Source organism: Manacus vitellinus, unplaced genomic scaffold, assembly GCF_001715985.3.
Source record: "Manacus vitellinus isolate BGI_N305 unplaced genomic scaffold, ASM171598v3 scaffold_5_pilon, whole genome shotgun sequence".
Classification (NCBI taxonomy): Eukaryota; Metazoa; Chordata; class Aves; order Passeriformes; family Pipridae; genus Manacus; species Manacus vitellinus.
The window spans coordinates 29,815,006-29,841,094 of record NW_021940682.1 but is presented as its reverse complement, the minus strand read 5'-3'; the positions used below and the strand labels follow the sequence as shown (position 1 = coordinate 29,841,094).

The window sequence follows — 26,089 nt, the reverse complement described above, 5'->3', positions numbered from 1 at the left end:
TTGTATGTTTGTACAATTTGGTTTAGGTTTGAAATAAAAAAAAAAACCAACCAGCTCGTAGAACAGTCGGTGAGACAATACAAATTCCAACACATACCATCCTACAGCCCCAATCAGTCTTGGAATGTTATACTAGGAATGCTAGCTGCTCTCCAGGAGCACAGAAAGCTCCTCTAGTGATTTCAGGTTAGCAGGTAATGGCAAATAGCTAAGGAAGGACAGTATCAACACATACTCAAGCTTAGGATTTCCAAATTGTACTTTTGTTACACACCAAACCAGGTCAGAAGGTCTGTTCTGCAGCAAGCTGCTGTTCAGGAACCTTCTTTTTTCTCCTGCTGGAATGCAGATTTTCTAATTCTGCTTATTCCTTGAGTAATTTTGACATGGAAGCAATGTCCTGCAATGTAATTTTAACTAGGCTGATATGACTACGCAATACTATTGGAAAATCAGCTGAACAGCAGATTTGTATTTTGTCAAAGCTACAATTTTATGGTTAATGCAGGTTTTAAGAAAGCTGTTCTGCAGCATCTCTTCAGATAAGACCTACAATCACATGATGGTTTGGCAGTCAACCAGGATGGGGCACACAAAGAAAAGGCAGAAGTATACTTGGAGTGTTGCTCCATGCTAATATGCATGGCAGATGCCTGTTTCATGCTTTACCCTTTGGCAGCCAGCTATGATGTCAGAGCTGTACTTGATGAAGCAATTTATATTCACTTCCTGCTATTTTGACACTTTCAAGTGCTTCCACACCCAGAGGACAACCTCTGAAGAACTGCTTGCTGGTATCATCTCCACCTAAGAGATTTTCCATATAAAAACTTATTAAAAAATTGAAGAATTATGAAAATAATGTTTTTATTTGCAGCATTGTTTTTATTGGATTTCTTCACTTGCTTTCATGCTTATCTACAATATTCCTTGCCTGACACAGAGGATGCAAAGTTCATTAGAGACTGTGTGAGAGTTCACAACACATTTCAATCTAAAGTGAATCCAGCAGCCATATGTTTCACATGATGAGATGGTGATTGTGATCTGCTTGAAATTACTATAGATTGGGCTGCTGATTTAGCTCATTCTTCATTTGCATTGTGCTATTCTTTCCTTTCAGTTAATGATTTCTGTACTATATGTGCTCTTCTTTGCAGGAAATAGAAAAAACATTTTTCCAGTATTGTTCAGTTTTAATAATGTGAAGGGAAATTCTTATTTAGCAAAAGATTGCTACTCTCAACTTCAGCCAGAGCAAAGGGCTGTATTGCAAAAAACAGTGTTCGGTTCAGTTCAGCTTTATCTACCTCTTTGTAAGAGAGAGAGTAATCTGTTTTATGTCAGGTCAGGTTTCATACAGGGAAGCTGTTTGGTATTAAAAAGTGCCAGAGCAGCCAATCTGCAGAACAGGATTTGTTGGAAATCTATCATCTCCTGTTGTTTCTTCCAATCTAGAACGTGTTGAATAAAGGGATTTGCCAAGACATCCATTTAGATATCTGATCTTCATTTGCTATAGCAGGGTTTGAAGAGTAGGAATAGTAATATCTGGGCTGGAAAGCAGAGCTTCCTGCAAATATAGTGGATATCAGAACAAGCTATGGGGTAGGTCTCAGCTTGTTCAGTGGAATACATAAGGTAAAAGGCTGTATAGTTAGCTGAGGGATGTAACCCCAGTCAGTTCATGTCATTTCTCCACTCCCTCCAGCAGTGCTGCATAGCTGGAAAGGACCACATGCACAATATGAATCATTTCTATGAATGGAAGTTCACAGTAAAGGGGTAAAATTCAGACTACCAGTGTTTTAATGTCTTGCCATTTTAAAAACAATGTTTAATTAAAAAAGCTACCACACAAGAACAAACTTACTTGCTTAGACCAAAGATCCAGCACACCTGGAATAACAGCAGAACAAATACAGAGAAACCTCTTGAATCAAAGGTGTTCCATGATAGTTAAAAGCTCTTAATGGATTTTTTTGGACTGCAGTCCAGCTCTAAATATTTTAACAAGTCAGATACAATAGGACATTACGACCTACCACTGAATGATACTCACATTTCTTTCCTCTTCTGATCTCTTTCCAGAAAATACAGACCAAGAGAAGCTGATAAGTATGTATCAAATTGTTCTTAATTGCTTTTCTATAAGTATGTCTAAGTTTGATGGGTCTTAACACCTGTTTCTTCACTGACTTTTAGATTATGCCAACTGGTATCTAGACTGGGATACACAGCCCCAGCCCCAGCCACTGTGGCCCTGCATCCCCAGTCCTCCTGTGCCAAAATACGTTCCACCTGCTGAGCATCCATGTCCCTCTTGCGACCAATATTTAGTGTTTTAATTTTAAGGCCACTGTTTCTAGTACTGAGTGCTAGTGCTGTTCTTTTAGTACAAAAGCGATTTCCACACACATTTTTTTATTAGTAATGGTCAATTAAGATACTGATAGCGATCCTACTGCTGTATTACTGTTAGACAATTGCACACATTTAAAAAAAACACTTGATCATCTCTCCATTATCCCTGTGATGTTTATCCAGCGTAGGAAAGGCTGCTTCCTTATTCAAGGCAAGATATAAGTGGCTAGTCATAAAGTTAATATTATTAATTTATTGGCAATAGCTGCAACACGTTCCCATGTCTGTACGAGCCTCTTAGCTCTGGCTCCAGGCTAGCTCACTGCTAGAGGGACCACATACACTATCTATTACTATATGTGCTAACAAGCCTCCCGGAAACCTGGCCATCACAAAGACATGTCTGAAGTGGCACACTGTATCCAAAAAAGGTAATAACTCATCTCCATTAACCTTCAGTTATCTCAGACACAATTTTCCCCAGATAACAGAGATTTAACTGTATATATTACTTTTTATGAGCAGAAGAAAAGCTTGTCCTTTACTATATTTAGCCTACGTGTGTCAGTGTCCATTAAAGTTACTCTATTGTCAGTTGTACTGTTCTGTTCTTCTCCTCTCAGAGTTAAGCTTTGTTCTCCATAGCTAGAAGAATACCAGGGGAAGTTGATGGAGCAAGGATTAAGGTGGGGTGTCAATGAGGAGAGCTTAATTTTAGGATGTGAGATGGTGACAAAATCTTGACCTTTCACAAAGGGGAAGATGGGGGGAGCAGGGAGGAAAACAGGAAACAGAAGATGAAATGGGTCCAGGACAGATTGTGATTTAGAAATGGAAGATCTCAGCCTCATTTTAAAAGCCCAAACCTTTGATGGATTCAGTTTAAGAGCTATTTAGCCCTCGACCCCTACTGTTCCAATATACATTTGTTAGTAAGGGAAACAAACCTATCTTTCAATCTTAGAGATACTAACCAATATTAGCAATGCATAATTGTGCTATCAATATTTAAAGCTGTTTCTCCTCCTTTATCTTTGTCCTAATGTTTTAAGAACACAGTGACTGAAATTCTAAGCCACATTGCAGCTCTGAACACTCATGATATCCCACAATAAAAATGAGCCCCAGCTGAGGTTCTTGTTAATATATCCCTTCGGATGTATTAGATTGAAACAACACTGAATGACTGATGTAAAGAAGGGAGGAAAGAAAGAAGGAAAGAGGGAGAAAGGGAGGAGGAAAGAAAGAAGGAAAGGAAAGGAAGAAAAAGAAAGAAAAAGAAGCGGCAGCCTTATTTTAGAACAATTTGGTTGCAATGGAAAGGAGGTAGGTAGCTGTTTGGGTTATCTGTAGAAATAAAACAATATAAAAGTATAAAAACATCACCAAGAAAATATGCAAGAAAAAGAAAGAAAGAAACAGCAACAGCCTTAACAGCATTTATTTTCATCAAAAGCAAAAATTTAACCAAAACTCTTCTGCAATCCGTAGTTATTGCTACAAAAAGGGATGACTGGGGCCAAACAAACCATAACAAGAAAGCCCGAAGGACATGAGAGAAGCTTGCCCACCACAATTAAAGAAAAAAGAAAACAAGACAGAGGCACGGCTGCCACAGCTTTGAAGTGAACTTGTAGCTTAATTTCCTTATTCTCATAGCAACGTTCTCGAAATGATTCGTTTCCTCTGACTAATGCCATATTCAATTACCATGCCTAAGATAAGTCCAGCCCATAAGCCTCCAAAGCAAAACGCTGCTGGTGGAGCTAAAACCACCTCGTACAGCTGCAACACTCTGCCTCAAAGCTGGAAGACCAGATGCTGAAAGGCATGACTGTAAGGACAGGGTTAATCACATTTGCAGTATATGCCGTAATAAGCGCTCGGTGGTGGAGCTCGCAGAAAACTTCACGGGCGCCTGTGCCCAAACCGCAAAAAGGAACTTAAGTCTCAGTTCTGGCCCTGCGGGGGCAGGCTCGACACAGATACTCCTCACTGCAGCGTTCCATTGCGGTGTGTTATACGGCCCAGTGAACGACTGCACAAGCACAAGAAGTGGGGTCACGCACAGGACACTTGGTTTAGGGGTACTTGCCTCGTACGACTCCCAGAGTAGGCTCTCGACAACGCCCGAATTGGGACCCGACCGTGTGTACTGCCCAAACCCCCCCACTCTCGCAGCTCGTGATACTGAGGCACTGAAACCACACCTCCCCTCCCCTCCCATGCTAATGAGGGACGGGATAAAAGATACTTAGGGAGAGGACGCGCCGTTTTGCCACCGCTTAGAAGGCCGAGGCAGAGGGGTGATGCTGAATCCATGGCAGTGACTTACTGCTTGCACCGTCTATCTTCTCCCTCTCTCTCAATGACAAGCAGATTTTCTGCTTGTGTTCTGGCTTTACTGCTCTTCTGTCATTTCTCTGACTCCTATGAACCATCGACGTTGCCTGATATTGAAGATCCAAAGTTTATTGAGGAATGTGTGCAAACCCATAACAGATTCCGGTCTGGAGTGGATCCACCAGCCAGCAACATGCTCTACATGGTAAGGGGATCTTCATAACTTATGTCCAAGTGTGTAGCATTGTGATGGTGTTTATGATTCTCAAAGATTATTTTCTGATCAAATGCAAAAAATAAGAAAATAAAAGGAAAAAAGCCAACCTCCTAGGGACATGAGTGACTACTTTTTAAAGCAGAGGAAAAAAGCTCTAATTATCAGGTGGCTTTATGTGATCGGGTGTGTGTATGGTTTTGCCATGACTTAAATTCCTCATTCGAAACCCAGGATTTCAGCTCTCCCCCTAACGTTGTTTTGTGCTGTGAAAAGCCTCCTCATTCCGAGACACCTCACGCAGCTCAACAGCCCGAGGTGTGATTTATGTGCAGACCTAAGCACACCCTTTCATGCTTCAGTCGGCAAGGACAGAGACTGTGTTGCCAAACAAGGCTTTCTGTGCAAGGCTCTTACCTGCTGAGCCAACAGAGCTGTTCCTTGGTGCTGGGGCTGCAGGAAAAGCCCAAAAGCAACAGGAGTAAGCGCTAGGGGCATCAGGTTCCAGGTTGCTCTGCCCCCTCCTTGCTCCCTGGACACATAAGGGAGTGATATCTGCAGCTACCATGCAAAAGATAGTGTTTCTTTTTGGGATAAGCTCCACAAATCTCTCAAGTGGACCATAGCCATTATCCTAATTCCAGCCTTTTGTTTTGTTCCTTTTCCATACCATCTCACATGATCACCACCAGAATAGGACATAACCACAACTGTAATTAACAACACCCCAACTGACATTAAAAAAAAAAAAGTTCATTTTCCATTTCTGGTTGTCAAACACTAAAAGACAAGTGCCCACTAGGGAGAGGTAAGTGAGCAGCGGTCAAGCTTGGATTTCATACCTGACAGGAAATAATTTAGTTTCTCTTCTAGATGCATCTTTTACTTCAGCTTTCTTCAGCTGGGCATGCTGAACTTCCAGTACATGTTGCTTCGGACTCTTTTATTTTTTGCATTTCTTCACTGGCCCTACACCAACAAACTGTTGCTAGGATGTGTTAGAAGAGCAGTATTCATCTTTTTAAATTGGGCTTACTTTCTCCTTTTGAAAAAGTAAAGAACTGAAATCTGGGGGGGGGGAAAGCAGCTTAAGAAACAAATAAATAAATTACATCTAAACCAAAAACTAAATCATGGTAAGTTTCTTTTAAAACACGGCAAAACCACTAGTCTTTAATATGACCTCTCCCAGGAACAATTTAATGTGAAGAAAGCAGTACGAGACATGATAAAATCTATAATGAAAGTAAAAGCATTGGAATAGAAAACAGCATATTTCTTCACTTTTAGTGGCCTTTAGCACTTCAAAAAGGAGGAAAAGGAGATGGCTCCTTTATGTCACGGGGAACTTCTGTTTGCTGTAGATAAGTGCCCACCTAGATATGTAAAAACTAAGACCATGAATTCAGGGCATTTCCATGTTTTGGAAAACTAGTTTTTAAAAGAAAATACAAGACAGAAATTCCTTTAACTGCAAGTAACAAAGCCCAACCATCAATATTTGTAATACATGTATTATAAAATGAGAATGTTGATCTGAAAATTTTTTTACCTGACAAATGTGAGTCCTTTCTCATGTACCCAAAGCACAGCTTAGGTCTGTTCTGAGGCTCCTCAAAATTAGTACAAAGAGTCTCACCAGTTTCATCAGGACTTGACGACAGTTTCCTTTGACTTACTGCTGCCTTGCACCACTTATCATATGTTATACATTCAATTTTTCCTCCCTAAATCAGCAAGCACCTCATTACAAAACCAAAACTGAGAAGCAGTTTGTGAGTGAAAATAATTGTAAGTACATTGTAAGTAAACAGCAGTGAGACATTCTTGTCCTGTGCGTTTTTCCCCATGCTGTTTAGTCCAATCTTTTTGCATAAGTGCAGTATTATAAGCAAATAAGGAGTATAACTACAGTTAAACTGAAGATCATTCTGAACTATCAGTTTCTGTACACTGCTTTTCAACTGTCAGCCAAGTTAAGCATTCACACAAAAATGGAAAGTATATTTAAACTTATTAACTTACGTTTATATACGTATACCTTTATGGAACTTTAAACTTTTTATAGGATGAAGGGGAAAAGAGATGTGTAGGCTCTTAAAAAATAGAATGTGAAAAAAAAAGACCATGAAGCACTAAGGTGCATCCAACACTATCATACACCTTTCATCAGGATCTTGAAAGTTATCATCTAAGGAAACACCAACTGCTCACTTGAAATAAAAGCCCCTGCCCCAAGTTTACTTTTAATATTTGATATACTGATTTCCTAGGCAAATTATTTATGTGTTAGTTTTGTGGTTAGTATTTGGTTTGCATGGCAAGGTTTTGGTAGCAAGGAGGCTACAGGGTGGCGTCTGTGGAAAGCTGCCAGAAGCTTCACCCTTGTCCAACAGAGCCAATGCCAGCCAGCTCCAAGAATGACCTGCCACTGGCCAAGGCCAAGCCCATCAGCCACTGTGGTTGTGCCTCTGAGATAATACATTTAAGAAGGGGAAAACTGTTGTGCACAAGCAATTGCAGCCAGAGAAGAGAGGAGTGAGAATATGTGAGGAGAACAACAACCCTACAGACACTAAGGTCGGTGGAGAAGGAGGGGAAGGAAATCCTCCAGATGCGAGAGCAGAGATTCCCCCGCAGTCCATGGTGCAGACCATGGTGAGACAGCTGTGCCCCTGCAGCCCATGGAGGTCCACAGTGGAGCACAGATCCATCTGCAGCCCCTGGAGGACCCCACACTGGAGCAGGTGGATGTCTGGAGCCAGTGACCCAGTGGGAAGCCCACCCTAGAACAGAGTCCTGGCAAGGCCTGTGGCCCCATGGAGACAAGAGCCTGCACTGGAGCAGCTTTGCTGGCAGGACTTGTGACCCCACAGGGGACCTACACTGGAGCAGTCTGTTTCTGAAGGACTGCAGCCTGTGGGAGGGACCACACCGGGGCAGTTCATGAAGAATTGCAGCCCATGGGAAGGATTCACATTGGAGAAGTTTGTGGAGAGCTGTTTTCTGTGGGAGAGACCCCATGCTGTAGCAGGGGAAGAGTGTGAGGAGTCCTTCCCCTGAGGAGGAAGGAGTGGGAGAGACAACATGCAACGAGCAGATTGCAATGCCCATTCCCTGTCCCCCTGTGCTGCTGGGGGGGAGGAGGGAGAGGAAAGTCAGAAGTGAAGTGAAGCCCTGGAAGAAGGGAGGGGTAGGGAGAAGGTGTTTCAAGATTTGGTTTTATTTCTCATTACCCTACTCTGATTTGATTTATAATAAGTTCATTTCATTTCCCCAAGTTGGATCTGTTTTGCCCATGGTGGTAACTGGTGAGCGATCTCTCCCTGTTCTTACTTTGAACTATGAGCCTTTTGTTGTATTTTCCCTCCCCTGCCCAGCTGAGGAGGGCATTGACAGAGTGACATTGGTGGGCACTTGACATCCAGCCAGGGTCAACCCAACACAGTGGGAAAATACACCCCCCCCGAAATGTTAGCCATTGGAAGAAGTAGAAGACATAGGTTACAGAATATTTTCAAATCTCTGTAGATGCATTTTGTTGTGATCCTGTGATTTTTAAATACTGATTGGTAGCACAAACAATACACGTTGTTTCAGACTTATCTATGGTACAAAGAAAGTTATTTATGTAAAACATAGCCATAAAATCTAACAACCTACCTTTGTTAGATTTCTACAAAAAAAAGATCTACCAATTACAAATTTACAGTCTACCTTTTCCCTTGTCATGGCTACTGATCAATTCAAAACAATTACAATTCCATCATTTGCAGAAGCAAGTGAGATATTTTAAGTAATTCAGAAAAGGACAAATAAAAAGAATGTTATTTAAAAAAACCTTCAAAATAGTTCAGCAGTGCTGGACAACTTTATTTTTGAAACACAAAGTATATCTAGAACTACAGGCACGCACTTGTGGTACTGTATCTTCCAGGAGGTACAATGCTGTAATCACTTAACCAAGTTGTTTGCCCAAGAAAACTCAGCAAGAGCAGACACCACCTCCAGTGCAAACAAAAGACATTTATGTGACTCAATTGCCTAAATAATCATTTTCTGTAGGATTGAATAGCAAGTGAATGAGTCATTCCACAAATATGAATTCAGCACTAACATTTGAAGCTGCCAAACACAAAGATGCTAACCAAGGGGTTGAGTTTAAACTGTCCCCAAAATCCCAGTGTGCTTGTGAAGTGACCTGCAAGCAGTGGCCTTAATACATGAGGCTACACAAGACTCCTGCCTGATTAGTATGGTAAGCATAACCCTCACTCTCCAAATTTCATATAAATTCACTCTTTAATTTACATTAATGTTCTCTCATGGCTGGCACAGCCCTGAAATGCACATTGTGCCACTAACACTGTATTTGACTGACATACAGCTCTTAGTGTCCAACAAACCAGTCAGCCAAGATTACACACCACCCCAAAAACTTCCTCAAGTTTAATGAGTAACTAAGTGCAAATCCAAAATGAACCTAAAAGCCAATTTACCATGTAGGTCTGTAAGTCTCAGCAGAAGCAAAGAACAAATGAACCAAAAGCACGTATGCTAAGACATAGCTTTTCCTGGAAGTTGCTCTGAATTACTGCATTGCAAATAAAGTGCTAATATAACCAAGATTTTTAAATCTCTTTATTTTGCAGAGTTGGGATCCAGATTTGGCAAAGACTGCGAAAGGTTGGGCAAAGAAATGCTTATTTAAACATAATATATACCTCAAAGAGCCAGGGAAAGTTCACCCCAGATTTCCCCGTGCTGGAGAAAACCTCTGGACTGGCTCACTTCCTGCCTTTACTGTGAAAGGAGCCATCACCTCATGGCACAGCGAGGTCAGATTTTACACTTATAACACCAATAAGTGCAGCAGAGAATGCGGCCACTATACACAGGTAGGCATTGCATTTCTCCATCTAAACCGTGCACCAGCTTTGCCATTTTGACACAGAAACTCTGCATTTCTGTTCAAGATTCAATGAACTTCTTCAAGCTGTAGTCTTACTTTATGTTTGTGTGCACAAGATGTTCTTATGTTCCCATATATGAGAGAAGAAGAGTCACTGTATTATTATTTTAAATATGGAAGTTGTTGGGTTTTTTTCAGGAAGAAAACAATACAGCCATCAACCAGTCAGATTTAGCCAAGCAGTGGCCAAAAAACAGGCAGTGGCTATGGACTTCAGTGCTTGGTGGGATGAGGTCCCAGCTCTGGCAGGCAGCCTCCACTTGCCAAGGGCTGGGGAAATACCATCACAAAAAGAGATGTCTGCAGTTCTGCAAGTATCATATGCACATTTTGCTCAACCACTATTACCAAAGAAAGAAGGCAGAGTGAGGGAGAGGAGTGCCACTGCATGCAACCCTGCAATCACTACCCACAGCTATGTGAGAGCAGGACAGCAGCGGCTCTAGAGTTAGATTTTCACCTGAGGCTATTTAATATTTTCTACAAGGATACACATCTGCATTTAGGACTTGAATAGATGAAGTGAAGCTGTCGGGCTGTCTGAACGATACACGCAGGTACTTGTATGCAGAGAAGATATTTAGATGCAGAACCTGTGAGAGGTGACAGCATATTGCTTTTTGACCTTGCTCACAAGGACATGGCAAGAGTCAGCATCTCGAAACTGCAGTGAAATGCACTTTATCTGGCAGTAAGGCACAGTGTTGTTTGTAGAGAAGCAGTCCAGGCAGTTTCATGGGGGAGAATGAAAAAATAAGATTATTCCCACTTGAAGTCAGTGGTGATAGTGACTGTAGCTAGAAGATGTGTGTGTCTACCAGCTTTGGGAGGTATCCTTGGATCTCTACTTTTTAGGGAACTCCTCATTCCTCTTCCTCCTTCCCAGCTATGGAGAAGAGAATTTTCCCTGGGCACAATTATTGCAGTTACCACAACTACATCTCCAGCATATGCCTCAGCCAGTGGCTGCCTGGGATGGGGAAGGTTGTGTGATTCAGTCCTTCACAGTTCTTGGGGATGCAGTTGTCTATGGCTGGTGTCAGGAGCAGCCTCTGGTCTGCCACTGCACTGAGAACATCCTCAAGAGCATGAGCATTGTCCCCACCAAAGAGGCACAAGCAGAAAGAGTCATGCCTCCTCTTCGAGGCAGGGGCATGAATGTGTTTATCTCCTATGCTGTTAGGGTCTTTGACTTCGTCAGTCATTGCTGCTGTTGTATCACCCTCAGGTACCACTGTACCCTTGTCTCCACTCTGCTGCTGTCGTGGGATTTATTTTTCCAGAACTGCAGCATTCGACTGTACTCTAATCTCAGAGCTGGATGTAGGATGCTGGATTGCACAAAAGGGCTTCTGATAGACAGAGGATCACTAAATGATGTAATGCCTTTGCCTCTATATTATCTCAGTCATGGCTGTGATGCTAAAAGGCAGGACTGCAGTCTGGACACAATCCTTTTCCCTGCTCCTCCTGTAACACCAGTACCTTCTGGCAATTTGCCTATATGTCCTTGCAGGATTTAGTACAGCAGCAATCAGCCCTCATAGAAGCTGTAGCAGATCATGCAGCCTTTTCTGCACAGGTTCGAACTGTTCTCTCTCGGCAGAAAAGGCAGAAAGCTAATGGATTAGCTTGAAGCCAGTGAGGTGAACTTCACCTTCTCCTTTGCAAGAAAGGAAAACAACCTGTTACAGCCAGTTATTCCTGTTTTCAGCATTGTTTTAACAAATATGTGGCAAATTGAGTGTAAAAACAATCAGTCATTTTTCAGACCAAACCATGGGTTTGAGATCCATCACTGCTGCTTTTCCCCATGAAGCCTGCCCAAGGAGTGCTCCTCAGCCCATTTGGATGTTGTAAAGCAGAGAGCAGGTCTTCTCCTAATGCTTCAGACGCTGAATCAAAGCCTTTGTCACCAGTGTACCTGTCTATCTTTGCAGGTTGTTTGGGCTACAAGCTACAAGGTTGGCTGTGCCGTCCATTTCTGTCCCAGGGTGGCATACAGCTCCATAACCAACGCTGGACACTTCATCTGCAACTATGGGCCGCCGTAAGCTTTTTCGCTATGAATATTTCACAGGGTCCTACCCCTTCCATCCCACAACCTGCAACTTTATTAGATTAGTCTATCTATTCATGTCTTTCATGGAAAGAAATGGTTCCCAAAATGGAGAGAGCTACATCTCCGTCCAACCACCTTTTTTTATTTGCTGGATGTATTGAAGCCAGAAAAGCAGGGGAACTGGTAAAAAGGGTAAAATATTAGCTGCTGACATGAAAATACTGAGTGATCATCTGAAAATCAGTCCCTTTCTCCTGAGTCCCAAGATAGCCACAGATGGTTGCCAAGGTGCAAGCCCAAAGTCTGAAGATACTCCCACACATGCCTGCATAATTAAGCCTCTAGGTTGATGGTCTGATAAATTTTGAAGTTTTCAATGCTTGCAGCTGTGATCTTAGCAACTCAGGGCTGCTCATGAGGCTTGAGCTGCTCAAAATTTGGTCTAGAGGTCCTTCATACACAGTCAGTAGGATATCTAGCTAGGACGGATGTATTTTACCCTTCTCCAGCTAAATAATGCCACCACAGTCTAAATACAGCTTTAAAAGCTTTACATGCATAGAGTGTTGGGCCAAGACCAGGCCAGCCCTTGATCTCAAACTTTGGCATTCCTTTTGCCTTTGCTTCATCCTTGGAAGAATATATACTGCTGACCAGATCCCTTGAAGTGACATAGCAACTGCTTTTCCAGAAGCCCCACACCCAAATGTGTTGTGCAGAGGACCAAAATCAGGCTGGATTGTTTGCCCTGTGTTGAGAGGGACCCTGTGGGGAAGAAGAGTGATGCCCTCACCAGCACCCAGCAAAGCAGGCAGGGTGCTCTCTGGGAAGACAAGGGGCTCTAGAGAGGGCTTTAAAGCTGGGCCCTTCCCTGCTGAGTGGGGACACTGCAAACGGGCCGTTGTATGCTAGCAAGTGGAGTAATGTCACATCCAGCTCTTGCTTTTGAGAAGCAGCAGGTTCAGTTCTTTCTTTATGTGATCCTGAACTCTTTTCAACTCTGCCAAGGGCCCAAGCAAGATGCATAAACAATTTCAGTTCCTAAAATGCAACGAAAGCCTCACCTTGTTGAAAGTAATTGAGGTCTTACCATGAAGTTTAGCACTGCTGAGATTGCATGCTTAAAAATTTTTTCTGCCTGTGTTTATGGGAAGTTTGAGGCATGCTGTAAATCTTGTTTTGGCCATGCTCCAAGCAAAGGAAAGCATTGAGCTGTGTTTGGTGCAGTATCAGACATATGGGCAAGTAAAATCGAGCCAAGAGACTGGGCAGAGATTGTTGGTGCCAGTCATGCCAGTGGCAGAGGGAGGGAGCAGGAGGGAGACCCATATCACTCCTGAAGTATTTACAAACAAGTGGAGGAAATCACTACCTATGGGAGATTCTCTGACACCAGAGATTTCGTCTTCTACACTGAATACACACGTACACACACAGTAACTGAAGGTGCTCTTGTTTCTATAGCTAGAGCCAGCTTTGAGACCCCACAGTTTCCATGCACACTAGTTACCCACGTTTGAGCCTGCTTAATTCCCAGGCTTGCAATACTATCTCCAGGTTCCTGAGCAACAGGGTGCCCCATTACATTTAACCTCTTCTACTTCACTGCCTGTCTTAGGCACAGGGCACTCAGACAGGACTGTCCAAAAACTCTATCAACACAAGTGAAGGAAAAATCAGGTTAAAATCTAATTAGTGGTAGGTTCTGCTCCCAAGGGCTGTTTGAGAGCAGTGTTACTTTGCTTCACAGTGGGAATTACCCAACGCAGCCGTACAAGACCGGAGCAGCGTGCAGTGACTGCGGTGGTGATCAGTGTACCAACCATCTCTGTCGTAAGTAGAGGACAACCAGTCCTTCTCCCTAAGCAGAAAGAGCACACAAAAGATACCGACAGGAAGCAGGCACGGCACTCTCCTGTTCTTAAATATAGACTGAAAAACTGCAGTCAGAAGCCAAGTGGGCAATGATGCTCAGAGAGGAGGGAGGAGGGTGGAAAGAGCCTGTTTTCTACCCTGGTGAGTGACAGGGTGGGGTCTGCTTTCCATGTGCTACAGACTATAATACAGAAGATATGGGGGCTGCAGTTTAAGGTGTTATCACCTCCACTCGCACCAAAGTTACTGCTTGCAGAACTAGGAAGCAGATAATGGGACACGTGTCCTGTCCTGGGGGCTCTGGGTTATTATCTGATGCATGAGCTGTGGCTTGAGCTGGTGCAGGTCCAAGCAAGCCTTTCCCCTGCCATGCTGCTGCAGGGGGGGAGAGCATCCACAGCACTGCCAAAGCTGTTCTCTCTAGTGAACATCAGCCAGGCCATCTACTTTCCCCTAAGCACTGGGACAGAACAAGGCTGACATGCAAGAGCCCTTCATGGGGATATGATGCTCAGCCTGAGGCTGACAGCCTACCTGATTCACCTGCACTTGGCTTTTTAATGGCTGCATGGTGTCAGGTGGGAAGGAGACCACCTGAAATTCCTGTAAGGACAAGGCACTGTTTTATGGACATCTGCTTGGGGGTTGCTGAGAGTATGGTCATGCTTTTCCCCAGCACTCAATCTTTGATGAACTAAAGGAGTGGGAAGGTAGTGTTAAAACACCAGCACCGCAGGAACATGAGGGAGTCCCGGATTCACAAGGCTGTTTAATGTTAGCTGCAGGCTGAGGATCTTAAAGTACGGGGCAGAAGCCAAAGTAATCTTGGGAAGCACACCTAGGGGAGTGAGTTGTCTCTGCATCAACCACTGGTAGGAGGAGAAGTCAACACGGTGTGATCAAGCACTTCTCAGCAAAGCCTCTGTAGGGACTCTCCAGAGAGTCACTGCAGGGTTCTCCCAGATTCAGTGGGTCTTTGCTTCTTCCTGGAAAGCAATGCATTTCCCATACCTGTATTTGTGAGGCCATTGTGAGGCTCACGCTTCATTCCCTTTTGGTTAGAGCCAAATAGTTTCTAACTTAAAAGTCTGCTTACATTCACTTGTTTTCTCTCTCCAGAAAATGCAGAGCGCGACAAAGTCATTGGTAAGTACCGCTAGAATTACTGCTTCCATTTGTTGCCCTTGGTGCAGTAATACTTGAAAACAAGTGAATTGTACTGTTCACAGGTGATCCCACATGGCGTCCAGACTGGGACAGACCTGCATGTGACGAGTTCTGCATCTCTGTTATTGCTCTAAGGTCAATACTCCTTATACTGACAATTCTGGCCACCTGGCTCATACCCAAATACTGGTCTCTAGCACCTGGTAGTGGGTGACACACATGTAGAAGATCACATGAGCGCTTGGCTTGGCTCAACTTATCCCTTCCCTTCACATAAGTTACTGGTAGCATAAAGACTGGTAGAGACACTGTTTGCATCCACGACTGATTTAGAAATACAGCAATACCATCTTCGTTGCAGGCAGCAGCTACGAGAGCTGATAAACAGCTTTCTCATTGCTCAGAACCAGTTAAAAAGTTAAAATGGCTTTAGATGTTAAAATGGCTTTAAAAGTTAAAAAGTTAAAAGTTTTTTGAAGTGGAGCAGTGTGTGTGGGATCTGGTGGGTAAGGGAGCATGCTGTCCGGGCAGCACACTAAGGTCCAGGCAGCTGCCCAACACACTTTCTTTAGGAAGGGCTGGAGGGTGTCTAGCCCAGGAGCCTGGCCCCAACCCCCAGCCAAGGTCCAGGGAGAGCACTCACCTCTCTCATTCCTATTGCACTCTTTCCTTGGATGCTCCTCCAGCAAGGTGCAGAGTACCCTGTATCATTTAAATCTTTTTTAAAAGAATTTTTGGATCCCTGTGAGCTCTGGCATTTGTATCCTGTGGCAGGCAGTGTGTTTCCCAGTCTCTCAGTGCACTTGAGCCATTGGTACTTCTCTTTGCTTAGAATTTGTTTTTAAACACACATCATCTATGCCAAGACAGTTTCAGCTGTGTTTACGTGTTTATGTATCACTGCAATCTTACCTGGTTGGTTTTTTTTTCTGAGCTTAGGGGTTTTAGTGCTGTTTCAAACAATAAATTGTTATTTCCTTCTTCCTGTGTGTGGCAACTGTGACTTTGCAACACGAGCTAAAGTTTAACTGCTGGTGCACAAAATAACACCACAATCATCTCCAGCTTACACAACACTGAGAAACAAAATGCTGGGAAAGATAGAACTCCAGATAAAATCACACTGTACCCATAGTTAAGACTTTGGTTCAACAGCTACTAAAGAATGAGTCTCCTGGAATTTGCACATCTGAAGCAGGCACAAAGCTGCGGAAACAACTGCTATGTTCAGCTGGGTGTGACCTCTGCCACCTGCAGTTGCTCAGCTCAAGCAAAGCCTTGAAGGAGCAGAGCTACCCAAACTCACAGCTAGACTGCAGTGATTTGTATCTATACATTTGGAAGCCTCTGCACCATGTCCCTCTGCAGGGCACTGACTCACAGTGCTGTAAAGGAAGTTCCCTTTCACCTCTTTATTTCTGGGATACTGTCACCACAGTACCTTTCAGTGTTTCTGCATACCTCCTCCTGATCCCACTATTGGCATGGATTTTTACTGAAAACACTGGAATTGGAACTCAACATTTCTCATGCTACTACCTGCTTGCACTAGAGTCATTTTGGCATCACAGCATTCCCTGAATAAATCACTCATGCAGTCTGCGCACTCGTGTAAAACCCAAGCCTCAAGCTCCATGTACTACAATGTCCCATCAAAAACGGGCCAGCAAGTGGCACATGGGCAGGAGGATTTACTCTCTGTATGCTATCTTGCACAGGGTTCCTACAGCAGCATGGAGCCCACCACAGTGTCTGCTCCTATGAAGCCCTGTGCGCTTAGATCCTACTACCAGGAATGCAGGAAAGGGAAGTGCATGCACTGCTGTGTCCAGGGAGCTTAAAATGAGGTCAGCAGGAATTCTCCCCTGCTTAGTTTAATCTCTGCTCAGTCTCCAGGAGAAGAAACAAGGCAGAGACCTTACAGTTCAAAACATTCACAGGACTGACATTTAACTATATACTTCAGCAGCTCTTAGGAAATACTATAGAAAAAGCTTCCTTAAAAAAACAGGAAATCACAGGGGCTTAGGGTAATTAGAACCCCAAACTTTACAATGTGGCATCTTTCATTCAAAAAAAAGCCTGAAGGTCAAGAAGTCAAAGGTGAACAAGTAGCTTTGTCATCTTAAGGACATCCAAAAATCCAGGTATTTAGCTCTGGATGATCAAACCACTTTGAACTGTCCACACTTATGGCATATGCCCATGAATTCCATATGATAAATGCAAAACACTGATATATAAATCAGTTTATGGAGATAATTCGCAATAGTTCAAGCTGTTCTGAAAATACAAAAAAACCTTTTTTACCCTTCCAAATCCACTACATTTTCTGTTTGCTTTTTATACAAGTTTTACAACTGAATACCCATACTCTCAGAAAACAGGTGCAAAAAACACCAACAGTGATACCGTGCAGCCAGTTACTATTCAGATGTGGACTCCTGGGCAGACAAATCCTTTGGTTTAACTTTCCTACAGGAATGAGTAAACTTTCTTGATTTTCCAGTCTAAACAAATAAATGTCCAACCAACAATCCTTGAAATCCACAATAAACAAAAAATATGAAACAAAATCTTACGCCCTTCCACCCCATAACAACAGGACAAGACTGCCTGAAGACTGCTAAGAATTCTACTACAGAGAGGGATTTGATATAAAAGCTACATTTGATATAAAAGCTAAAAATTTAGGACTCAGTTGTGAGTCCTAAATTAAAAAAGTGCACTTCCACAGAAAGTATAATTTAAATCCAGGCTGCCACCAAGGTGGGCTGTTTTCCTGCACTGCAACTCAGGCAACCAAGCATTTAGCTGATGCAGCTGGAAAACACTTTTTTGTAGGATACTTTCACAGCCAGATCAGGTTCCTGAAATGATATGCCAGCCTGCAAGACTACTATGGGACAACCAGCCCTACAACTTGTTTTTAACTTTTTAAACAACAAACAAGAACACTCGTGCCACTCCATCATGAGAGGGGCCTCATGCAGTTCAGATTAGAGCCAAGGACTCTCCCTTCCCTAAGACACTCACGGTCCTTCGCTGAGTACAGTCAGCCTCCCCCTTACTGGGTTCTCTGCAGACTCCTCTGCTGAAGCACATTCGTGGGGGCACGCTCTCAGAACTGCCATTTAAACATACTGCAGTGTGTCTTGTTGAAATTAGTCCTTGCACTCTGTGAAAGGTCTGAACTACCTGACAAACTCTGAACATCAGTCTCCCCTTTGCACTGTCAACTGCCAAACGCCAGTTGGGGTTTCTGAAAAAGCTACCTAACCACATATATTCAAAATGTGTAAGAAAAAAAAATGTTTTCATGGCTATGTTTTCACCTACTAGTTTCAAATAAAAGGTCACCCACCTAAAAGCAGTGAGTGGCACCGTTCTAGCATAATCATTTCCACTGCACGTGCAGGTGATCAATATTCTAAAACCTAGCAAAAACACTCTAACAGAGTCAGGAAATTAGTGTGGCTCTACCTCATTACATTTCTTTCTTTAATCTCAAACATATGAAATAAGCAACAGCTGCTCTGCCGGTCCACTTTATTTCATCACATTTTGCGTTTTCAGGAAACTGAAAAACCTCTAAATTTCCTTTAAAATAGGGGAAGGACCTCAAAAAAAAAAAAAAAGGAGGAACACAGTTTTTAAAGACATTCTTGCAAGCAAGAAATAAATTAAAAATATATTTAAAGGTAGATAAAATGATTTTATGCTTTCCCTGCAGCACACGCCCTGTGTAAAGACACTTTGTACCACATTCTGTCTAAGATACCATAAGGTAATGCTAATAAATGACAGTTTATTAATGGTATTAATGGTAATCAATGAAGGTTATGGTTTGTCTAATTCTCATATGAAGCTGTGAGTTTGTTTCCTGGAAAACAACATGTAGGTTGGGCAGTAGACTATTAATTAAAGGATTTAAGAACAACGTATTAAAATAGTTTATTAACATCAAGACAAGACACACACAAATAATCAGCTTTTACAGAAACAAAAGCATAATACAGTAAAAAATCTTGCCTGTTTAGCAAAAGCTATCACCACAACTGAGGCTGTCTAGTAGTCTTTCACAGAAGAATTACCTTGAACTTTCACCTTTTTAGAGTTCTCTGACCCTAAAGTTTAACACTCCCCATCAAACTCCTAAATGTTTCTATTATGAAACCTTCCCTTTAGGCAGATGGGATATTATCCAGCTCTCTTACTTTCTCAAACACTATAGTGGCACAGATTTTCTTCACCAACCTTGGCAAGTCTACACAGCTGCTTTAGGTCCACTAGTTAAACTGTACTTGTGAAAACAGAATGATCTTTCTACCTAATCTTTGCTTGTCCAGATAATACTGACAGCAAAAAGTCTCCAATCTTCCAAGGGTGAAAATGTTCATTATTGGAGGAGAAAAGTGAGCCATCTTGGATGGTGAATTACTTCTTTTTCTTTTTTTTCTTTTCATCTGCTGCCATTTTTAACTTTACTTCTTCCTCAGGAAGCGCTCCTAATTTCTTTTTCTTTGCATTCTTTACCTTTTCCTTGATGGCTTCGATATCAATTTTTTTCTCAGTGGAGGCTACATAGTAAGAAATATAAAGGTAACAGACATGAATTTTACTTCTTAAAAATTTTAACAGTCTATGAGATGACTTCATATATAAACATAGTAAACTGCATCCTGTGGCATTGGTTAGGACTCATTTTATGTTTACTACTGTTTTTATAGATTGTTCATCTAATCATTTTTGTTGAAACTCATATTATCTACAAATATTATTCGGCAGAATACAAAGGAGAACAGTCATATAAAAAATCCCATACAACTGCATTTGGACACAGATGCCACAATACAAACTATTATCCCCCACTCCTCAGAACACTACTGTACTCCTCTGAAATTAATACAGACACACAGTCTTAGACATAGGTCTATTGGCATGATTGATCTCACATAAGAGAAGAAAATAACCGAGTGCTTATATCTAGAAGATCTTTCATGGTATTTTGTCTTTCTGCAAGTAACTAAAGTGGTAAGATCCCAAACATGCCTGTCCGTGGCAATCCATTATTGACCACTGTTGGAAAAAGGATGGGGAAGGGTGGGCTGGGGGCATATGGTACAGATCTTTGACCCCTGCATGCAGACCTTTATGAGACTGCTACAGATTACTGAAGTGAAACACTTAATGCTGAGCAACATGAATAACCTACTCTTACGTTCACCTAAGTGACGGTATTTTCTCTTTTGAGCATGAGTCATGAATTTGGATCTAACTCTCCTATCTCATACAGTTAATTCCTACATCTAACAGTAGGTACCATATGTCTTCTTTGGATCTCAGTTCTCTTCATACAAACTGTGCTGTCATCTATTCTTGGAAGACTGAAGGATTTTAGCTCAAAACATGCATCAACTAGAAAAGCATCATATTTGAGAGACAGTGCAGTCAACAACAGGCTCATTGGAAATTTACTGCCGCCGCAAAAAGAATAGTACTGTATCAATGCTGCAGAACACATGCTTTTCAAGAAACACAGACTTTTAAGCTCATAAGAAATTGTGTAATATATAGTGTAATAATATATAGGTAGTATAGCCAATACAAAGCCTACATAGTATATCTAATACCATGAATATGCAGCATAATCAATGAATCCAGAAAACTGAAGACTTGTTTCTCTAGTGCATTAAGAAAATCATCTGAGAACATAAGCTCTTACTCTGCATATAGTGGTTTTTGCTTTAACTTTTAAAAATAGCTATTTACCCTATCTTGTACCATACTTACTTGTGGCAAAAGTTTCCAAGTAAATACTGCTTTTGAGTTTCTTTTTAAAAAAGCCACTTGAAGGTAAAAGTTATAACAGCTTCACTATAAGACTGAAAGCCAGAAATTGATGTAGCCAGGACAGCAAATCAAGACTGGGCATTCTACAGAAAATTGTAATTTTACAGGTATAGAATTATTGGCTGCATGATCTTTCTACTGTGTCTGGCAACTCTAGGCATGGCTCTGACCATAGGATTTTTTTGCGTGACCTTTTTTTTTTCCTAGGCTGTATCTGCAAAGTCACTTAGCCTAGGAATTGACAATAGAAGGTTTTAGAACAGGAAAAAAAAGGTTACCTTTCTTTGTTTTTACAGCTGGTTTTTCCTTTGGTGGGATAAAAGCTTTATTTCTTTCTTCTTGTCTTTTCTTGATTGCATCTGCTTGCTTTGCCTAAAGTTACCAATAAAAAGGTCAAGTAGCAGTAGAGCAGGGCAAAAAGGACCGAAAAAAAAATCAAATTCCAGGTCAGAAGTCAAATGCTTTTTAACTGGACAGTGGACCAGTACAGCTTTACCTTTATCTCTTCCATTTTCTTGCGTTTCTTCTGTCTTTCTTTCAAGAAGTATTCACCACTTGCCAATTCTTTATCAATCTATGTACGACAATTACCAAGAAGCCTTAAATAATTATGGATTATAAGCCAGATGTTTAGTATCAGGAAATCAAGATCTTGACAGTAAAAGCCTCCCAACCACTTTTTACAAAGAACACGATTTCAAGTCATGCTATATTCCTGCATAACCAAATAAAGTTTCAACTGACCTGGCTTTCTGGCTGTGGAGGTGGGAATGGTGTGTATTCCTTCTTAGTATTTTTCTTCTTAGGCTCCTTGCGTTTTTTCAAGTTCTTCCGCTTAAACTTAGGCAAAAATCTTTCCCAGCTTTGTGTCCTCAGTTCAGGATCTTTTGCTAATTCCCTTTTGATCATCAAAGTCTTCAGTAGTTTCGGAATGTCATAAAGAAGTTATTAAAAACAGTATTACAGTAACAGTCAAGAGATTCAAAATACAAATTTTACTAGACTGTCTTGCGGTGAATATGCTACATCCAAACCTTCATCTCTCACTTCAGTGAGAGCAGGGGGGCTTAATTATGAACAGCAGAACCAGAAAGATGCATACATCTCAAAATGGAGACAGAATGCACTGGAGAAGGTGCCTCAGTGTAAATAAGCAAGTATTAAGCAAACAGTCGAAGGGCAGAAAGTTTATACACACTTCCTTTAGTGTTTTCTCAGATACTGTTAATGGTATTATGGCAATAATCCTAATAAAAGGGAGGATGTCAAAGTCAGGGTTTTTTTAAAGCAGCACACTGCAGAAATTCTCAAATATAGATTACCACACAAAACATGTAAATTATTAACACACAATTATGTGGGAAGAAATAGTATTTTCTTGTAAACAAAGCCACACAGTGGACTATGCTAACCTTGATGTTATATATGGGATGTATATTCTTCATTGTGTCCAGAACAACTTTTCTGACCTGTATTTAATACAAAATGAAGAACAGAAAACTCAGCAAGTATTTCATATTCTAATAATTTAAAATACCAGCTACATTATCTTGCTTCCTCTCCCTGCCTCTGTCTCCCCAAAGTAGCGAGATATAAAATCATAGAAACATTAAGGTTGGAAAAGACCTCCAAGATCATCGATTCCAGCCTTTAAAAAGCTAATGCACAGGGTTAACTGGAAGGCACAGCACTTTAGAAATATAAATAATATTGCCATGTTTCTAATAGACTCCAGCAGGTCCCAAAAAATATATTACTGTCATGGTCCCATGGATCTTATGGTGTCATGAGGAATTTGCTTTTGACAAGCATTCTTCTATATAGGTATTAAAACATATACAAGTATTTTTTCTTCCAAGACAGAATGACCTCAGAGTCTAAAAAAATTCAGCAGCTAAAACGATAAGACTACAGATATTCCTGTAACTTACTAACACATAGCTGAAAAGTCAGTGAAATACTTGAGGTTGCCAGATTTTGCCTAACGCCTGCCCTTGAGCTGCGCACAGAAGTTTGCATTTGCTACACAAACAGCTCATCTACCTCCCCTTACCTCTTTTAGCCCACTAAAGGGTCCAAGAGCCGAAACAGTGTTGCCTTGCACCATAATATAACAGTTTGTTAACAGTTCCAGGGCCTATAGCAAAAAAAAAAATTAATTATGAAGACCTGACACAAATTTGGGTGTAAGAATTGTCTGGTTACTACACTTAGAGGAAATACCTTCAGAGTAGATCCTTTTGGCCCAAGAAGTCGTGCTCTTCTTTTTATAAAAGTCTCTCTCTTCCTCACCAGAGAGCCTATCTTAATGATGTCACACGCAACATCATCCTGAAGGATACGAACTGCCTAAAAAGAAAAGATGCAGTCAATGTGTATTATTCATAAGAGTCAAGAGAATACTTCAGTTTATTCTTCTCACTTTGCTTTCAGATATATTTACTTTAAATATGTATTTTATTTTACTTGACTCACTTGAAAATCCCAGATTTTCAAAATGTACTCTTTTACAGGACAGAATTTGAGTAGGATATATAATGGAATTTAAGATAGAATATAAGCATTACAATAGATACAAACTTCCAGGATTTATTACAGACCTGCTCAAATGGAACACTTCTTGCCAGAAGTTTTATTAAATCTCTAGCTCTGATGATTGCATATGGATCAAAAGTCTTCTTAGTGGTAGTGACAGTCATGCTTCCTTCAATTAGATCCAGCGCTGCATTCACATACTGCAGTATTTGAAAAGAAACAGTGCATCAGTCTCTAAATAGGAACCTCACAATTCAGCTTTTGCAATAAGCAGTTAACAATCAGAATGCCATATACTGAATGCAGATCTATTTTCCAAAATTTCTTAAGCGACTTTTAGCTTAAGGAAATTCACACACACGGACAAAACCCAGACTGAATATATGTCACAAGGCCCAAAGCATCTCCCTCATCTCCCTGAATTTAAATGCTGAACAAAGCTGTCAGGGTCTGGATGAGAAGATCAGCGGAGAGCTTTGCTAACAGCATCTGTAAACGACTGCAAGTCAGCTACACAGTTCTTCAGTGATTTTGATGCCAACAAAAAGTGACACTGCTAATTCTAAATGCAAGCACAGTAGAAATTTACAAACACATGAGAAAAGCAACTTCCACTATTTTAATAAGCTTAGTTAAGACATGTGTGTCCCAAAAGATAAAGTGCAGCATCACAATTATTAAGAATTCATACGTGTTCACCCAAGGCTTTCTGGACAAGTGGCCAGCACTCTTTCAAGTACGCTTCTCTATACTTCGGGAATAATGTTGCAAAACTGCTTTCTTCCAGCAGCCCTTTGGGATTATCCTCTCTTGTAAAGGCTGGCTCTTTCCATCCATCTGGCACAGTGAGAAGTTCCGATTCATCAACTGTTATAGGTGTAACAAAAAAACAACAACAACAACAACAACAAAAAGAAAGCTGTTGAGTTTTTTTCCCTCCTATTGCATCAGTGACTATTACACATCTCCTCCCCGTTTAACTACAAAAGACAGGGTATCTGAAAGCAGAGGGACAAAGAAGTTTGGTTTAATCCTCTCTAGAATCTGGTTTGCATCTCTACTGGCCGTAATGAAGTTGCTGCTTTAAGCTACTTATACTTAAAACAAACAAACAAACAAATCCACCGCTGAGATATGCGCTGTTGATAAAAGATTTTATATATTTATATATACATATATATATAAGGTTCATGGCTAGGCTTCGCGAACGAAGATTTGGGAAGGGCTCTACCCACGTTTGTTGCAGGCGCGTTGGTGGCTAAAAAGGCCAATACGAAATAGACATGTCCGGTTGCAAAAGGCACATCAGAAAGACTCCTTAGATGGTATATTCTGCAAGGCACGCTTTACTATACAAGTATATTACACAAGCACAAGGCACAGACTGAGGCAATGAAGCCGAGTACCTTGAGGGCGGGCGCACCACCACAAGCCCCAAGCACCCAACAGCAGCCTCGACCCTCCCCAGTGCCGCACGGAGAGGACCTGCAGCCCTAGGGCTTCCCGACGCTGCCAGCCGCCAGCCCCGACGGACCCGGACCGCCACTCCACCACCTGGCGCCGCTTTTCCTTTCTTTTCTTCTTTTGTTTTTCTGTCTGCCTCGGCCCAACGGCTCGGCTCGCCTCCTCAGCGGCAGCCGCCATGTCCGCCCGGCGGCGCCGGCAGGCGGGGGCGAAGCGATGCAAGACGAAGGGCGGGGCGGGGCCGGGTGCTGGGCCCCCTCGGAGCTGTCGCGTGGGAATGTGCAGACCGAAACCGCGCCTTGCTGCCTGTGCGCACGGGGGGTTCCCACAGATTCCCATCTGGTTACTTTGTCCCGATCGCAGCACGGTCTGTCTCACGCCAGCAGGGCTTGGTGAGTGGTTTCCCTGCTGGAGACCTCTCGCTTCCTCAGGGTGGCTTGGCAGCCCCTTTTGGACTCTGTGCCTCTATTCTGATTACAGGAACGGTCTCCCAAGATTAATGCCGTGATTGAGGTGAGAGGCATATACCAGGTGTCTTCTTTCCTTCCTCTTCTTTCGTGTGAAACATCTTTTCCAGCCACATTTTTCAGTTTTGAGTTTTCTGTCGTTACTCTGCAGCATAGTGGGAAAAACGCCTTGCCTCGTCAAAATGTATGCTGAAGTACAAACACATAAATAGCTGAAGTACTTAAGTGCTCGTACTTAACGAAAAGGAATTCCTGATTAATATTTCAGTTGAATAACGTAATTTAAGATTCTCTGGGGAATGCTCTGCATCCTCTTCCCTCTCCCTACCTGTAACTGAGAATTTTGTTTAATAAAAGCAAGACTGTTGCCTCCTTCTTTCTCTTTTATGGAGACCATAAAAAGCCAATGGAGTGAAGTACTGGAGGAGACCTTTAAGAGCAAGAACTGTGTGAGGCAGCACAGTGTTATCTTTGGCAGGTGTTTATCAGACCTGTCCATAAAAACCTGCTCTCTACGATGTTTAATAATGATGAGAAAGATATTTATATCATCTAATCCATACATAATGAAAATATTAATTAAAAAAATGAGTTTTGACCCGGCCACACACTTTCCTTTGGACCTGTCACCTGTCTTTCCTAGCGTGCTCCAACTCCCAGCCTTTCGCCCACCCCATCTCCCACAGCAAACAAAACTCCAGGATCCCTTATGCGTGGACGCTTGGCATCCAGCTGATGCATGTTTTTAGCTATTTATTTTAATTTCTGTCTGT

The 26,089-nt window shown here is 41.9% G+C and overlaps 2 protein-coding genes across 2 annotated transcripts; one reads left to right on the top strand and one right to left on the bottom strand.

Annotated features, from left to right (window-relative positions):
• Window positions 1-4,656: 4,656 nt before the first annotated feature.
• On the top strand, window positions 4,657-15,979 carry LOC103759159 (glioma pathogenesis-related protein 1). The gene is made up of 6 exons (XM_029963555.1): window positions 4,657-4,912; window positions 9,574-9,819; window positions 11,834-11,943; window positions 13,706-13,788; window positions 14,950-14,976; window positions 15,060-15,979. The coding sequence occupies exons 1-6, from the start codon at window positions 4,685-4,687 to the stop codon at window positions 15,209-15,211; spliced, it is 846 nt and encodes a 281-aa protein (XP_029819415.1). The 5' UTR covers window positions 4,657-4,684; the 3' UTR covers window positions 15,212-15,979.
• Window positions 15,980-18,926: 2,947 nt separating this feature from the next.
• On the bottom strand, window positions 18,927-25,029 carry KRR1 (KRR1 small subunit processome component homolog). The gene is given in 11 exon segments (XM_029963617.1): window positions 18,927-19,577; window positions 21,129-21,222; window positions 21,347-21,424; window positions 21,595-21,765; window positions 22,263-22,319; window positions 22,904-22,987; window positions 23,074-23,199; window positions 23,451-23,585; window positions 24,077-24,252; window positions 24,940-24,952; window positions 24,955-25,029. Coding segments are annotated over 11 exon segments (1,152 nt in total). The 3' UTR covers window positions 18,927-19,434.
• Between the last annotated feature and the right edge of the window lie 1,060 nt (window positions 25,030-26,089).